Source organism: Acromyrmex echinatior, chromosome 15 (assembly GCF_024713525.1).
Source record: "Acromyrmex echinatior isolate Ae372 chromosome 15, ASM2471352v2, whole genome shotgun sequence".
NCBI classification, from domain to species: domain Eukaryota; kingdom Metazoa; phylum Arthropoda; class Insecta; order Hymenoptera; family Formicidae; genus Acromyrmex; species Acromyrmex echinatior.
Window position 1 is genome coordinate 10480922 of NC_141866.1, and position 15282 is coordinate 10496203.

Here is a 15282-nt window from a genome sequence, read left to right on the forward strand (position 1 = left end):
ATCGAAATTGAGGGCGGGGAAGGAAATCATTAACACGTTTATCTCGTCTAAATTTAATACGTGATTTTCTCGTGAATTTACTGGCTAACCGAAGTCGCAAGATAAAAGAAACCTTCTCAAGTGATCTTTACAACCTAATAGTAGTTTCGTAGTTCCGCAGGGTGTGTTGTACGTTAACTATATGATCCCGATAACTGCGTTTATCTGTGATTGTCACTCTGTTATGGTAGTCACGTATATATGCGGAATCACGTATAGCAATTTTGCATGGGGACCCAACGGAACAAGATCAACAGGAATGAGTTTCCAAAGCGCTTTATAGCGGAAAGTCGATGATGCTCGAACGAAAAAAGAATTCCGGGGAAAAGGAAAGAGAGACAGAGAAAACGAGCGAGAGAGAGAGAGAGAGAGAGAGAGGGGGAGGTGCGATAGAGGCGCGAAAATCCAGTTTGAAACTAGCGACGAGAGCCGATAGTGATGCTGCAAAGGGAGATAGAGTTTTTATGTCAAAACGAGCATGGCGTCGCAGACAGGAGGGTTGGAAAGAAGTGGTATTTACCCGCGGTGAGTGTACGAGAGAAACTGTAAATAACCATGGTTTCTTCCTCTTTCCACTTTCCCCTGTCCTCTCCCCTTCTTTTCCTTTTCTTCTATCTCCCCCTTCCCCCCCTTCCCCTTCCTTTCTGGTTTGTATCCTTTTTTCCTTGCCTAGCACGTACGCACCGCCAGAGATTGTGTTTCATTGTGTAGGTAAATCGTTAAAAAAAGCACAAAGAGAAGAATTTTTATCACTGACAATTATGATGCCCTTTGCGAAGTCCCTCCGCGCGCGATACTATTACGTGTTTATGGTAACTGGCAGAAATGTCTTTCCATTAAAAAAAAAGACTCGAAAAGCGCGAGAAAAAACAGATATTTACAAGTGACAGAGATGGGATCATTGTAAATGTTACCGGATTGAGAATTTGAGTACATCTCTACGTAATTTGACGCAAAAAATATTGGAGTTCGTTGTATACTCTTAAATAATAATTAATAAAAAAAACTTTGTAGAGCACATGTTTCTTTATTAAGATTATTTAAAATATTTTTGCTTAATACTATGCTAAATACTTATTTAAGTAAACTTGTAGATATAACTTGATATTTTCAATCGTAATGCGAACATCTGGTACATAAAATAGGGATTCAAAATTTCATCTTATTATTTCATTATTTTATGAGTCTAATAACTAGCCTACACGTTTGGCATTGAAGTAAACGTATCAGTAGAGCATATGTAATTGCATTTCTCTAATTAAACGCGCACGTTTACGCGGTTAATAATCCAATTTCGCTAATTTCTTTTGTACGCGCAGAGCGTTGCGATCTTCCTTTCGCTATAAACGTTACGGTCACGGACAATATTAGCTGGATTAACAGTTAAGGATAATGTCAGTACATCACTTTAATAACAAAGGTAAGAAAACGTCTCTCAGTGGCTGAGAGTCAATATTCTCGATCGCGAGGAAAGTGAACATTGAAACACTTGAGTTGGAAGAAAATTACAAATGCAAATCATAAAACGGAAAATACTGGCGCCAGTGTTACGCACACTTTCGTCGACGATCATCCGCCAAGGACGACATTAACAGAGAGAAATGGTGAGTGACGTGATCGTTGGTACGTGCACGACGAGGTTGACATTATCGCGCCACCGAATCGGAATACCTTTCGCATGATCTATTTAACGCACCGATGAGCACGTGCGCCGTTCGTTGGTGAATCTTCTCGGTGGTGACGACCGCGTGGAGCCGTCGACTCGTGGTGTGGCGGAAAATGCCGCCTGGCGCGGCCTGGATGCCATTTTCAGGGCACGCGATGAATATTCTTACGCGCGCGTCCTTCCAACCGAAACTGAGCTCGCGACTACGAAACAAATATCCACCCGCACAAACGTCGCGTCGAGAAGGGCGCGACAGCGACAGCGGCAGCGACAGCGACAGCGACAGCAACGACAGCGACAAGGGTGCGAGCGATAAGGGTGTGAGAGGAGATCCGGGACGGTGCCGGTGGCGGTGGCTTCATATTGTACGGCACGAGGTGCCGACGGATATACACCAACACGTGTACCGTAAATGTAATTACAGCTTAAAGGGAAGTTCCATCCTAAGCGATCCTTCGCGGTCGAAGTGGGTTCTGCATTAATTAGAAGCCAACTTAATTAATACGCGCTTGTATGCCGAGCGTATACCCTGCCATGGGAATCTTGCCTACACGAAGAAAGGAAACACTCCTTCTTGCTAACACTTTAGGAACCGTAGCCGCGCTCGCGAGTATCTGGTATACGTAAACCGACTTCGCAATATCGTTGCTTTTTACCGGCTTTCGCGGCACGTCGGATTTTCATAAAGAATTTGCATTTAGGTAGTCGTACGAGCGGTAAGCTCAGAAGATTCGAGTGTAGCATGCTCTCTTCTCATTATTGGAGAGAATCTCTGCTTACGAACTCTCGAAGAACGAACAATTCGCAATTACGTGTCTTGCACGAGTTAATAGAACACGACCCCCCCCCCCCCCAAGAGATTGTTTAAAAACAAAAACACGCGCTGATAAATATTTCGCTGCACAACTCAATAATCCGTTAATAAAATCATTATTTGTTACAACTGGCTGTGCCATAAACTGACTGTAATAATGATTCTGCGCGCGCAAACGATAAGCAAAACTACTAACGCAAACAATGATACTATCTGTGAGCGACAACATTTTTCTCGTACATTTTTATGTATGCTCCGGGCACATTTCCGCCGTCGTCCCATACAAGTGTGCCCGTTGCGGCGCGGAAAGGTCGGGAAATATTATGCTAGCAACACGAGAGAGTATGAATTATTTAAGCGCGCGGTGTGGAGGTAGAAGTGCAGAAACTATACCGAAGGCATTGCATCGTTTTGTAATTTCTGTCAGCGCTCGGAATTTTATGGTTACAAACTCACCGCGTTCACGCTACGCGCGCTCACAAATAGATTGCGCGTGTGTGATTCCTTCAGATTAAATTATAATTTTAATCGCACATAGAATTAACCGCACATTCGTATGCGGTACGTCATATGGGTTAAAAACAGTGTCCCGAATGTGCATGTATACTATTTTCTTCAATTTTTTTTTTTTTTTTTTTTAGTAATTTATCTCTGCCATGTTTAGATACTCGAAATTTATAATATATTTTATGCAATTTTTAAGAAAAAGCTTAATATTTAAACAGTATTCAAGAGTTAATATAAACAGGAAATTACAATATAATTCAATTGAAAAAATATAAATAAAAATCCTCTACTTTTTTATTGGTGGTCTCTATGAAATTACGGTAGATATCTATCGCATGTGAGATCCATAAAAATTTCAAAAAGATTTTGGAGAAATGGCCGTACATAAATCTCGAGATTTTCCGATCCTATCTAAAACCCGAAAGAACAGTTGTCGCAGCAGTGGTGCCTTATGGATGGGTGGATAACCCACGTTATTTCCGTAAATTATGTCTCGTGGTACTATGATAGTGGAGTCTCGATCTAGTGATATATTCCGTCAATTAAGGGTGCTCGATAGCCGGAAATTTGTCGACCATGCCGGAAAATGGATTTAGATTGGATGGCTTTCCCAGCAGAATGTTGTATGAGCCAAGATATAGAAGATATGATAGATCAACTTATTATCATTGATGTTATACACTTGCGATTTGTATTATGTTACAAGTTAAATATATAAATTAGGTTTGCACTTTTGATATGCCTATTGTCGTAATTGTGTGTAATTATATAAGTCTAAATAAAAAGTAATAACACGTTCTTTGATATTTTTGCAAAGATTACTAGAATTCTAGGTTTTTAATGAAATTCGATTATAAAATAAAAAGTTTGTAATTATAATATTACTCGTTTATTCTAACTGTTTAATAAGTATATTTACCTACAAACTGACACTGATGTTTTAAGTCTTGCTTACTAAGAAATTAATAAGTTGTAATATAAATTGTTTTTAAGATTGACCGCCTTACTTACATTACGTTTATTACGCGTCGTAACGTTAATTCGACAAGACATGTTCGTTTTATTTTATTTTATTCAAAAAAATTTCAATTTTTAATATGTGACGAATTTTGCATTCTTGGTTCTAATATTGTACAAGGTTGTTTGTGTTTTTTTTCTATAACAATTTCCAGATAGAGATTTATCTCAACTTAGTTGTGGAACTGCATTGGACAACTGCTTGTGTTTTCATGTTCTTACCGGAAGGGTTTCACATTCGACGTATCATCAAAAAATTGCGGCGATATTTGCGTTTTTTTTTTGTAATATGCGATATTATATAATTGTCATTATCTTAAGCTGAGAACGACTCAAATATAGAATCGAAACGTTCTTTGGAATTTTATTACAATTAAATGTATTCTCGCTTCAAAAACAACTTGCGTTTGACTCCTGACCTTAAATGATTTTTTTATTTACATTTGAATCAAAGGAATCTTTTAATTAACATTTTAGGTTAAATTATTTCATTATGTTTATATATTTCTTAGTAAATATGTAATATTCAAAATTTCGATGTAGAAAGTTACTCTAGCAATCTTCAAGCAGATAATTGTGATAATTTCTTCAAAGATGTTGATTTATACACAGGGTGTCTAGTAAGTTTTGACAAAGCGCTTGTGTGTAGAAATAGCGGATTAAACTGACTCGAAAAGTCCTTTATCATTTTGCAATTTTCGCAATAGTTATCGAGATATTAATTACTAAAAATCGCTAAATTTTGATCTTAAATAATTTGTTACTCAAATACTATTAACTTTACAGAAAAACAGCGAGAGACAAAAATTATTTATTTTCTTCTCACAAAATTCTAAGAATTTTTTTAGGATTTTTTCATATTTTTTAAATATCGTATTTTCTCATGTTGGTAAAAATAAGAACATACAGTACTAAAAAGTTGATAAAAAATTCTAAAAAAATTCTTAAAGTTCTATGAGAAGGAAATAAACAATTTTTGTTTCTTATAGTTTTTTTTTGTAAAGTTGATAATATTTGAGAAAAAAATTATTGAAGATCAATATTCGATAATTTTTAGAAATTAATATCTCGTTAATTATTGCGAAAATTGTAAAATGATAAAGGATTTTTCGACTCAGTTTAGTCCGCTCTATACGAACGCTTTGTCAAATTTACCAGATATCCTCTATATTTGTACAGTGGTATATGTGGATATACAACATATATCTAAATATACATATATTTATTCTTTAACCCTTTGAAAGGCAGTGAGACAAATACATCCCACCTTTTTGTTCTTAGTTTTTTCCATATTTCTGATCTATTTTGCAGTTTGTATGCGCATATGAGTACTTTTTAGACTCTTAGGGATCTAAGTTATGCAACTTTTATGAAAAATTACGTTAATTTATTTATTTGCAATTTTGTTAATATAAAAAATTAATGTAAAAAATCTCATTTTTTCAGAATAAATTCGGCTATTCTTAAACGTGAAGAGCTCTGAAAATTTTTATGCGTGTACTCCATATCTGAAACTATTATATATATATTTTTTAAAATTTTCTGCTTCGTAGTTTTTCCGAAAAAAATTTTGGAAGTTTTGGAAAATTGATCTTTTTAAGTCTATTTATTATTTATTATTTATTATTTATTTTGTAATTCTGATATCAAAATCATATCAGATCAAATCGTCAGACCCCGAAAATCCATAGATGACCTATGATTTCAATAATTTGTTTAGAAGAAAAATGTGCTCTTCAAGGAGCTAAAACATATTTTAATGCATAATTTATTATAATATCAAACTTTTATGATTCGATTAACAATCACACATCTTTTATTAATTCGGCACAGTATTTAAACAAGTATGTAAATACTGAGAGCAAGTAAATATCCATAATAATAAATATAAGCGCTCATTATAAATGCATAGATTTGTTTGCTTTTATGCATCATAATTCATTTGTGATTTATTTTAAACGAGTTACAATTGTATAATATATAAATTAAATGGTTAAAATAATTCTTTTCTTTCTGTTAGATAATTTATTAACGTTTATTTAAATTTATAGATATGCAAAGTAATTGTACAGATATTAATAATAATATTGATAATAATCTTTGCAAAATTTTCTGATACGAATAATTAATTGTATTTGTTATAATTTATTCGTTGGCAGTGATATTAAACTGGTTTTAGAATCGTATCTACATTTTTTTTTACGTAATATTTCCTATGCTATAATTAAAATTGTAGGATAGAATTTAGTTTTATTAAGAGGGGTTTCATCTTTGCCGGCCGTAAAATTAGCTCAGTTTTATATGAATTTTTTTAAAGAAAATTTGTTATATACAGAACAATACGGAGTTTTGCATAAAATTATGTTATGCTTAAACAGTAAATATTTTTTAATTAGATGAATATGCATTTTAATATACCAGGGCCATATAATCCTTTCTCCTCTTAATATAATTCTTAATATAATTTTCCATCATCTCTCCAATCGCCGAGCTATTCTGGCTTCTCTTGATGATTCTGATGTGCGATTTGCACTGGTAAGCGCTCAAAGGCTCCGGTACGCCTTTACTGTATTTGAGCTCATAGCTCCGTTAATATTACGAATTAAAAAAAATTCTTTTACAGGAATATTTTACACACATGTAAAAAAAATCAAAATAAGGAAAACAAAATTTTTTCGATTTTTTACGCCTGCAAAGGTGAAACCTCCCCTTAATACATCATTTACTCACCATTTTCACTACTATATTGTTGATCTCTCACTGTGTGACTCTCCCTTTTTCCTCCATATTTGTGGTAGCGGTATGCTCATCGAACCATATTTTCATTCCTGTCACAACATAAACCGATTCATTCAAGCACCCTTCCACTTCATCATCCACATGAGAGTCGTTATACTCAATTCGTACGACATGGATTACTATATAATACGTATAATTTTATATGATTTTACATGTACACGCCCACATCACAACTTTCAGCCAGAGAAAAACATGTAATCATATAATTATTTAGACCTTTCGATAGTTAGAGATACACGCTATGCGTCCTTTTGAAGATGAAATTAAAATAATATTTTTTTAGAAATATCAAATGTGAGTGCATTTTTAATAATTAGAAAAAATTCTCGATAAGAAATGTTACTTTTTATTTATTAAATATCATCAGATATCCTATATAGAGATTATTTAAAGGCATAATACAATTGCACAATTTTAAAACCCAATAAATAATCGTTTATTAGCGTTTAAGTAGTCATGAAAAAATACGAGTATGAGATAGAAATGTGGGGTTTCCAATTTTATCTCTCTCGACGATATATACAGCAGTACATATAATATAACAGTAATTCTCGTGTCCTTCACGATCAGTCTTTCCAGATGGTGTCCCAAAAATGTAATTACTTTCATATGCGTGGCTATAGATATAATCGGTCGATTTGGATGAAAATTGAAACGACCTGGAAAAATTTTCTGAAAATACCTTGATACCAACCATATCGCACGATTTCCCATTTCATACAAATCGAGTTAGCATAAAAATCATAAAAGCTATAACGGAAAGAGATCGCCATTATTGTTTAGTTTCAACTGAAATCGGTGACATTTAATCATATTGCCGAAAGTTATACAGAATTTTAACGAAATGTGTGCAATTATTGAAATACGTGAACAGATGAAAATAGCTTATATTTCATTTAGTAAATCTGAAATATTGTTATGATTTCGTCATAGCAACATTTCACTTTATTATTATTAAGCGTCTTGTTTAAAAAGTAATATATTAAAATTTTTAACAATTTTTATTTTTTAAATAAAAATAAAGATTCGTTTAAAAAGTTAATGTTTTTACATACTAATAATATATCTGTTGACCATCTTTTTTTTCATCTTTTCTTCATCAGTGGGTCGGGGAAAAAGTTTCTTCGTATTTTTTAATTCAAAATCGTATACAATATCTTCGTCAAAAATAAATGAAATTTCAATTTAAAAAGAGAGTTTTAAAGCTTGAAATCTCTACTTTCGAAAGATTACTATATTTTTTCAGTTTCTGTGAGTTTGATAATTTTTACATCAAAAAAACTCCGAGCTGAAAAAGATGAAAATTTTTCTTTTCACTTTGAGGGTCTCCCACGTGTCCAAAAAAAATTTACAAAAATTTTCGACTACCTATCGTGAAAGCTCGAAGCTTTTCCTACAAAATCATTTTTTAAAAATGTTCCTATGATTTTTTGTTACTGAGTTATTCAGTAAAGCGAATTAAGTAAAGGAACATTCTAACTTTGATTGCTCGTAACTCCGATAAAAATCATCACACCGCAATTTAAAAAACAGATTCTTAAAGCTAAAACTTTGCTCTAACGAATAATATAATTGTAACGAAAATTTTGCAACAAATGAAAAACTTTTGCGAAAAACTTTTTTTAAATACGAAGAAACTTTTTCCCCGACCTAATATATAATTATTAATATATGTATGCATAATAGAACATACATCTTATACGTATAATATTTTAAATTAAGTATATAATCTTTAGTAGATCTTCACAATCTTATTGGCAATAGTTGATCGAAGTTCAATGTGACATGATTCCGAGATTCCCTTTAAATTATAAAATCGCGTTACATTTGCTCTTTTACATTCACCGCACGTTATGTACAATATTGCGCGTTTACGTTTAAAGTCCCACCCCCGTAGACTAATGGGAAAACTAGCGTTGCGCGGGAGTTTTTACCGTTAGATTAAAATATGCAAATAATCCAGGACCGACGCGCTCGTAACTCGGTAGCCACCCTCTCCTCGAGCGTGCAACGTGTCGCGTCGCGGCGCCAACCCTCCCGACCACTCACGAATCCGCAAGCCATCCCACAAGCCACCCACTCGCTCGCGTCGTCTCACCCCTGGGCCCACGAGCCACCTCCCCTTCTAGCATAGAGAAATCCCGCGTGATGTACGTATTCGCCGTCGTGACACCCGGGAATACTCGCGGAGATTACGAGGGTGCAACGCGGGAAGTGCGGAATTACATTTTAATTTCATCGGTAGCACGCTTCCTATTACGAGTCCCTTTACCGCACCCGTACAATGTACGACATAAACTATCGGCGATTGAAACAACCTTTATCTTCGTAAAACAGGACGTTGGAAGATAATTTCTACGTGACAATTTTGCAAGTTCATTTGCACTATACACCGTCAGATTAGAATATTTTAACATTTTAACACATATAAGTTTTTAAGTCTCATTGCATATTGATATAGATATCCATTATTGATTGACTTTACATATTTTATTTCTAACTCTGCTCTTACTCGCCTTTGAATGAGAAAATAGTTTTTCAATTAGACCTCTGATGCATATTAACGAAGAATGTGCATCGATATGATGATTGTCATCATTAATTTTTGTGTTAGACTTAGAACGTGGCTTTCATTACATTAAGAATTATTGTACATGTTTGTTATCCGTTGAGGATATTATCATTAAATATTAAATATTAATCTTTTTATTTATTATTTTAATGGACTGGAAAACTAATATAAATAAAGAAAACACGTTTCCTATATATTATATTTTAACTAATTGGATACTAACACTCCAAAACCATTTTAAACCATTTTATATTTTTGACCTAATTTATTCGCTCATAAATTCTTTGACCTTTCAATTACTATTATTAAAATATTTTAAACTTAAATAGTAAACTTCTATATAATATATTGTTTTATTTTTCTATATCTGAATAATAATCATATAAATTTCTAATTTTATTATGTTGTTAAAAATATTATTTATTACTAATAAACTAATTAAATAATTAAATAATTCAAATATATTGTAATGTGTCCAGAATCTTGACGATATTCTAACCGTAAGATATAAATAATATTTTAATTCCATTACCTATATTGGAAATGGGGAAAAATATACATAATGCATATTATTACATACGATCAATTCACATAATCATAAGCATATTACATTCGTAATTTAGTAACAGCGTATAACCTATTATAATAATTTTCTACATCCCTCGCAAGATTATACACGTTTAAAATTAAAATGAGATTGTTAGGTGAACCGCTCTGCAGAACCGTGTAACGGGTAGACGTAAAACATGTACACATTACGTTCACACCATGACATAAACCGCCGCTAAACCGAGGTAGGGACCCAAATACAGGGTATATGTGGATGTACAATAGTTGAAAGTATTTTCTGTATGTGGATGGATAGTGTGCGAGAGCATCCATGGGCCACATAGGCGTTTTTGCTATGTGGCGGTGCATACGCGTACCATTTCTACTTGTTCGTGAATAGAATACGATCTACTGCACTATTCCGGTGTCCTTTTGAAGCAGCTCTCTCTCTCTCTCTCTCTCTCTCTCTCTCTCTCTCTCTCCCTCCTCTTTTTCTCTTTTTCTCACCTACTGTAATGAAGGTTGTAATTTCGACAACGTGCACCTGTTGTAATCTAGCGTCGAGGATTTTCGCCATTCATTCGAGCACTTCATGCGAGGAAACGTCGCGGCCTTTATTAAGTTTTTATCGTTGTAAATTCTTTCAATAAACGTCGGGCGTTGGAAGGCGCGAAAATCATAACGCTCGCTTTACGCGCGATGAAATCTCGCGTTGCGACTGTTGCGAGAACTATCGCGTGGTTAGATCCATAGTATGTTATGCGTTTTTTCTTTCTCTTTTTTTTTTTTTTTTTTTTTTTTACGTTTCCACAAACGCGACCGACTTCGGCTCCGCATCATAATGCGTGTCGTAAAAGTTTTACAGTACCACCCGTCGCGATTTCCAAGAGGGAATTCTACAAAGTTGCGCGATTCGTTCGAGCGTTTGCGGATTTTTGCTTGAGCATCGGATATCGTCTCTGGCAAGAGATCTCTCGCCTGAGTCGGAAATTTGTTTGACATCGTAAAAAAAATATGCTGTCGTTGTCGGAGAAATTTTTGGCAGGTAATAATACGACGGATCTCGATGGAAGATGCGCATATAAAACACAATCGTAAAAAAAGAGAGTTACATTTGTTCATTATTCTGTTCCTTTTTTCTAAAGTAGAAGGAGAAAGGAAACTTTTATCCCGTAAAACAGTTGCTACAGAATTAAAGTTAAAAGTTGCACGTTTAATCTTGACACGTCGAAACTTGCTCGCGGTGTTCGTCGCACTAACGAATCTCAAATTTTCATCACGTACCGAGGCGCGTTCATTTAAAGCGCGGTAAAGTTGGATCCGTGGGATCCGTACAATCCCACTGAATGTAATCGCGTGACTCAACCTGGTTAAATTATCATCTCCTACAAGGAGTAGCGGATACAAGCATCATCGCCACAATCCAAACATTTCTGAAAGCTTCGCATTTGGAATATCTCCAGCTCGATCGGTTACTCGACGGAGAGGATAACGACGTAAGGCGAAGTAAGAGACAAAGAGGAAAATCAAATATTTGCGAGCTGATGATGTAACTAAGAATAAAACGTTGTTGAATAAACTCCCCACATTAATCGTCACGTGTAATGTTATCCGAGGCATAATAGCCAAACCGAGAGAGAAAACGCGCAGAATTGTCCCGAAAAGTTCTGTACGGAGGCAGGCCGGGTTCCCTTCGCCTGAGTTTCATTGGTATTTCGCTGCATCAGAGGGTTCATACGCGGTGTGTTCACAGGCCGTATTTTCGTCGTCTCACTCGCACCCTCTGCTACCTCGTGTCTCTTTTTCCCTCTCTCATTTCCCGGTCGGCTGCTACTGTCGGGTTTCCAGCCCTTCTCTCATTAAATCATTTGTTCTCCGACGCGGACGTCGCGTCGCCGCCACCACCGCCGCGCTCGCCATTCCCGTTGGTGGTACAACGGCAAAATATCCGGACGAATATTTCGAGAATAAACGTCGACTCGTCTTTTCTTCTTGCGCGAGCTCACGCCTACGTCAAATTCATATCAAGGCGGTGTAAGCATAATTCATTATGATTTTCGCGCCATGCATCCGTCCGATTTATTCCCGTGGAATATTTCTGGATGAATAATGTATACGTATTCATTCTCGTGCAATATGTCGTATTTTAAGGAAAAGTTTTCTGTATCCCCTATTAACATCGTCATGCATTTATAGGAATCAATTTTCGTAATACTTAAACCTCTGTCCTTCTATTATTTTCTACTGTACAATTTAGGGGTGTAGATATATTTTAATTATCTAAAAGTACAAAAATATGAAAAAGAGATTAACGAATAAAAAGAATTCAAGTCTAATGATACAAGTTATTCCGTTATTTATATTATCAAGTCTATCACGCCATGAATTATGTCAAACATTTTTATATCGTAGCCATAATATTTAAAAATTATTTAGATTACAAATCATTTATCCAATATATATGACTTTACATTTAAAGTATGATTTGAAGTTAACTTTTGCAAACCGATGATACGGCAAAAATGTATAATACGTAATGTAGGAAAAATTAATTATTAGTATAACTTCCGTAAAGAGCAGTAAAAATTATTTTATATTCGCAAATATCACGAACGTGCTGATTTTACATGCTGGTGAAAATACCGTACGTTATAAATATTGGATAATACTGGGTAATTGCGTGTAATACGCAGGTGCATTTTCGCATTTACTTATTTTCGTAATTTTTTTCACAAAACCACAATTCTCATGACAGTGAGCAACCTCAATCGACGATGCTGGATACGCATCGTCCGTTCGGATTATGATGACCCATCACCATGGTCAGCTCGTTCAGTTTCGATTTATGGATAACCGATAACCGGATTCGTTCGCCCCTGCTGCCCTTCCTCGTGCAATTCTTTCGGCCACCATGTCAGTTCTCCGCCGTGTGTGCTTTTTACGAGGCTGTACGATAACATCGTGGAGCTACGTCAACAAATTTTTCTCGAACATTGTTCTTCTCGCCGAGAAAGTTAATCGGCTACGAATTGATCTTATGATTCTTGATATTTTTTTACAAAAACCCTTTTATATAATTAGTTTGTTTAAGTTTTTTGCAATAAAAATATCATACACAAAAGACATTATTAATTGAACTGATTCTATATACATATATAACCATTATATAATATATACTTCTATATTTCTTATATTTTTATCTTTAATCAACAGACAATTAATTTATTAATAATGAAATAATAAAACAAATGAATAAATCAAAGTTAAATTTGCACTTAAAAATTTCGTTTTCCAAATAATTGTTTTCTTTTTAATAAAGAGAGAAGGGAGAAAAGAGAAATAAATTTTCAAATAATTCGTTATTAATGTTTCACGGAATAAAAGATGAAATATTTAAATAGAACGATCACTATCTTTCTATGGCTTTACAAAAAAGCAACATCGATGTATCAAGCGATCGACAAAATATCTCTCCAAACAAAATATCCTCCCGAAATTCCCGTATACTCTTACCGTCAACTCGCTTGCCCGTTTAGAAAGCTAGGTCGACCTTCGTGCGCCGTTTTGTTACACTCTGACACAAAGGAGGACATCGAAATGCCAATGTCCAATGTCGGTGTGAATACGTCGATGAATGTGGCAAGCGAGAACGAGCGAAATATAGGTAAGCGAGTGAGAAATATCAGCGCAGTATTGCTCTAACGCTTTAAAGCGCGGATTATCCTTGCGGCTTAAATTCCCTCCCTCTAGTCTCGCCGACGCGACGTCAGCGAGATGGTATAGCCTGTATAAGTCCTCGTTGCATTTCTCCTCGTGGTTGCTACTGGAGACTCGAGCGTTCTTTTTTCTTTCTTTCTCCTTTTTTTTTTGTTGCCGTAAAACGACGCGCGCGAGAGTTGCCGCGAGATTACAGCGAACAACGGACGGAGTTTCGCGCTAATGTTATTAAAAAGCATCCTGAGTGGAAATCCCAACGCGCGTGACGATATACGTTGCGGCTTAAAATTCTTGTCCGATTATGAGATAGGACTATGAGGATTTGATAACGTTCATCGATTATCTAATAAGTGAAATAGGATTGGCCAAGTCGAGAAGCGCTGGATTGATCGCCCGATTTAAGTGAACCATAAAGAAATCTGTAGAGTTTCGTAGTATAGGCATATGAGAAAATGACGAGTAAAAACGTTGCATACCTATATGTATTAATTCACTTGATATCTAATTAATATAGTTAATTACTCAAATGCTAAAGAAACAGACAAGTCTGTATTTAAACACATGCCAAACTGTTGAGTATACGCAATCCGCAGCGTTCTCGTACATGTCCCCGCTAGGGAATGAAGCGTTTTTTTAATCAACGCCGACCAATGGTCATTACGACGTCCTTTTAAAGCCCTATAACGTATCGGGTCGAGTCAGGGCGAGTTGAAACACGGGGCGCGAGAGAACGAAATGACGAAAGCGAAAATATCGCCGCCGCCGCCGCCACCACCCCCTCGAACCTCGAAAAGAGTCCCTTCGTTATGGCCGACCGTATTTCACGTCGTTAACGAGCGTCGCCGCGTTTTGTCGGCGATAAACTCGCGACAGCTACGACAGATACGAGGATGAATGCCGTGCTCTACGCGGATTGATGGGGAACATCAAGCGCCGGTCAACGATTACCATATTCTGAGTGACGACGTCCGCTCGTCGAAAATCGAGGAAAAAAATCTCAGTCATCTCCGGGTAGTTTCACGGAAATCATGGAAATCGAAAGAAGAGAGTCTAAAATATGATTTACAAATATATGCACTCTTATTTCGTATCGCGAATCATCCATCTCAAAGCTTTGATAATCTTCTGTATTAAAATAATTCGTTTCTTTATCGATAATTTTCTAAAATAATAAAACGTGAAACGTCAATATAAACACAACGGAAAGTGTACATAATACGTTTTGGATAAGATATTTTCTGGATATTTTATATCTCTTAAATTCGCAGTAGTTTCTAAAATAAAATTTTTTTTATCCATGTGTCTAAAATATTGAAATTATATAAGAAAACTTTTAAGGATTAAATATTGGAATTTTTAAATTTAAATAGATCTCAAATCAAGGTGGTTCAGGATTAGATTTTTCAAATTTTCAAATTAGTACTTTGTAATGAACTTGATAAGGTTATCAAATTATTATCAGATGTTTGACAACCCTCTCCATGTGCACCGAATGTTGTCCGACCATTAAGAATACTTAACATATGATTAATAACATAGACTCACGAAATAAAAGAGCACATAAATCATAGTATTATAGTTGAATATGCAATAATTCATGCT

The 15282-nt window shown here is 35.2% G+C and overlaps 1 protein-coding gene and 1 long non-coding RNA gene across 2 annotated transcripts in view; one reads left to right on the plus strand and one right to left on the minus strand.

The window, feature by feature from the left end:
- Window positions 1-15282, minus strand: part of Phyhd1 (Phytanoyl-CoA dioxygenase domain containing 1) — a 139821-nt gene that overhangs the window by 89943 nt on the left and 34596 nt on the right. Inside the window, exon 2 of the mRNA XM_087413948.1 lies at window positions 6774-6871. Within this exon, the coding sequence (XP_087270074.1) occupies window positions 6774-6776 (3 nt within the window). The 5' untranslated portion in view covers window positions 6777-6871. The remainder of the gene's footprint in view (window positions 1-6773; window positions 6872-15282) is intronic.
- The window catches only part of LOC147907288 (uncharacterized), a 51228-nt gene that overhangs the window by 12343 nt on the left and 23603 nt on the right, over window positions 1-15282 (plus strand). The gene's annotated exons all lie outside the window — the stretch shown is intronic.